Source organism: Bombina bombina, chromosome 2 (assembly GCF_027579735.1).
Source record: "Bombina bombina isolate aBomBom1 chromosome 2, aBomBom1.pri, whole genome shotgun sequence".
NCBI lineage: Eukaryota > Metazoa > Chordata > Amphibia > Anura > Bombinatoridae > Bombina > Bombina bombina.
This window is the reverse complement of record NC_069500.1, coordinates 1,113,445,733-1,113,447,905: the sequence shown is the minus strand read 5'-3', so window position 1 is coordinate 1,113,447,905 and position 2,173 is coordinate 1,113,445,733. Positions and strand designations below refer to the sequence as shown.

Genomic DNA, 2,173 nt, shown 5'->3' with positions numbered 1-2,173 from the left:
CTTTTGCGCTCCCCCCCTCTCTTTTGCTCTCTCTCCCCCTCTCTTTTGCTCTCTCTCCCCCCTCTCTTTTGCTCTCTCTCTCCATCCCTCTCTTTTGCTCTCTCTCTCCCCCCTCTCTTTTGCTCTCTCTCCCCTCTCTTCCCCCTCTCTCTCTCCCCTCTCTCTCTCTCTCTCTCCCCTCTCTTCCCCCCCCCTCTCTCTCCCCCCTCTCCTCTCCCCCCCTCTCTCTCCCCCTCTCTCTCTCCCCCCCCTCTCTCACTCCCCCCCTCTCTCACTCCCCCCTCTCTCGCTCCCCCCTCTCTCTCTCCCCCCTCTCTCGCTCCCCTCCCTCTCTCTCTCTCTCTCTCTTCCCATCTCCCCCTCTCTCTTTCTCCCCCCTCTTATTTTGCTTTCTCTCTTTCCCCCTCTTATTTTCTCTCTCCCCCTCTATTTTGCTCTTTCCCCTCTCTTACCCTATATTTAGCTCTTTCCCATCTCTTTTGTTCTCTCCCCCTTCTCTATCTCTCTCCCCTCTATCTCGCGTGCGCAACCACACCCGCCTGGCCACGCCCCCCACTCACATCCGACCACGCCCACTTCTGCCCGCACCGGCTGCAGACAGCAGATCAGGTAGGGACTCTAAGGCCAGGAATGTTTGTCCTCGTGCTCGTGCTGTCTCTACTGCGCATGACAGCTTCGGACAAACACACTTGGCCTTTTATATAATAGGATATATATAGGTATAGATATGTATTGTGCAAAAAAAACATTAGATATGTGTAGAAGTATGTATTTATGACTAAATATAACATATTCTTGTATGTGAAGAGCATTGGAATGTGAAACATTCATATTTTTTCACTTTTTTTTGTCAATTTTTCAATATTAATGTGTGCAATCAAATATTTCATATAATTTTCCATTTTTAAATTAACAAGTTCAAATCCCCAAAAACTTCATTGCAATATTAAGTAAACATTTAAATTATTTTTACTTTGTGTACATATTTCATAGTTTAAAGGTGTGATTTGAAGTATATTTTTAACATTTTTAAACACATTTTTGCCAACATGCGAGCTGAGTATGCTCAAGAAATCTGTTAGCTATGAAATGGCACTTGAAAAAGACCAAAATGTGTTATCCACAGATCCAATCTGTTGAATTTAAAAAGTACAAAATCCTTTGAAAAGTGTCTGAAATTTGGTGTTTTCATGCATTTTTTAAATAAGGGTTTCAAAGAATTTGAAGAATTTGAATCCCCCTCACCCCCCCCCCAAAAAAAAAAGTATGAAAAGCTATCTGGAAATGAGAAGTAGGATCACAGCAGACCCATCATAGATAAATACATTTTAAGAATTCTTACAAAAAGTGTAAATGTATCCTAAGGATTACCTAAAGGTAAGCTTTTTAGAAATGTAGTTATGTTTGCAGCAAGAGTTTCTCAGAATTTATTAAAATGAGTTTAGTTATTATTGCAATTGTAATTAAATTTGATTGACTCTTGATACATTGTTCATTATAAAGTGGGGAAATTTGTGTGATTTTAATGCTGTTTTTTTTTTTTTTTTTAATATTTCCTATTTTATATTCTGTAGGAGAAAAAAGAACGAAGAGAGCGTATTGAAAAGAAGCAGAAAAGGCTCTATCTTATCTTAGATGATGAACCACCTCCACCATGGAGTCCACCTGGCAGAACTATTCCTTCAAGGAAATGAATGAGTCAATATTGGAATCTCTCAGTTTTATTGTACGTTTATTTTATTTTCTGCTACTTTCTCATCAATATTCTGTACAGGACCAAAACATTTAAATATTGCTGTATGATATTGAATTAGCATTTTTATACACATAATGGGACTTTTACAACAACTAAAGATACATTTATAATTCAATATCTATTTGATAATTTATTGAAGAAAATGTAACAATTGCTTTCTGCTTGTCGCATATTGAGTTTTCTATCAGAAACTGGAAATGTATTATTTTATTCTGATATTTTTTTTATTTAAACATTTGTTATGTTGTGAGTTTTTTATGATATTAATGACTTTGCGCTATAAATATTTATATATGTATTAAGATATAAAATATTTAAACTACTTGTATATATTTTATGTAGTATTGTGGTTCAATTTGGTGGTACATACTACAATTTAAATGCATTTTGGTATGATAAATGGTCTAGAGTTTTAAC

At 37.0% G+C, this 2,173-nt stretch overlaps 1 protein-coding gene across 1 annotated transcript in view; it reads left to right on the top strand.

Moving 5' to 3' along the window:
- Positions 1-1,880, top strand: part of MAP9 (microtubule associated protein 9) — a 263,616-nt gene extending 261,736 nt beyond the window's left edge. The window contains exon 13 of the mRNA XM_053703765.1: positions 1,575-1,880. Within this exon, the coding sequence (XP_053559740.1) occupies positions 1,575-1,694 (120 nt within the window). The 3' untranslated portion in view covers positions 1,695-1,880. The remainder of the gene's footprint in view (positions 1-1,574) is intronic.
- Positions 1,881-2,173: the final 293 nt, after the last annotated feature.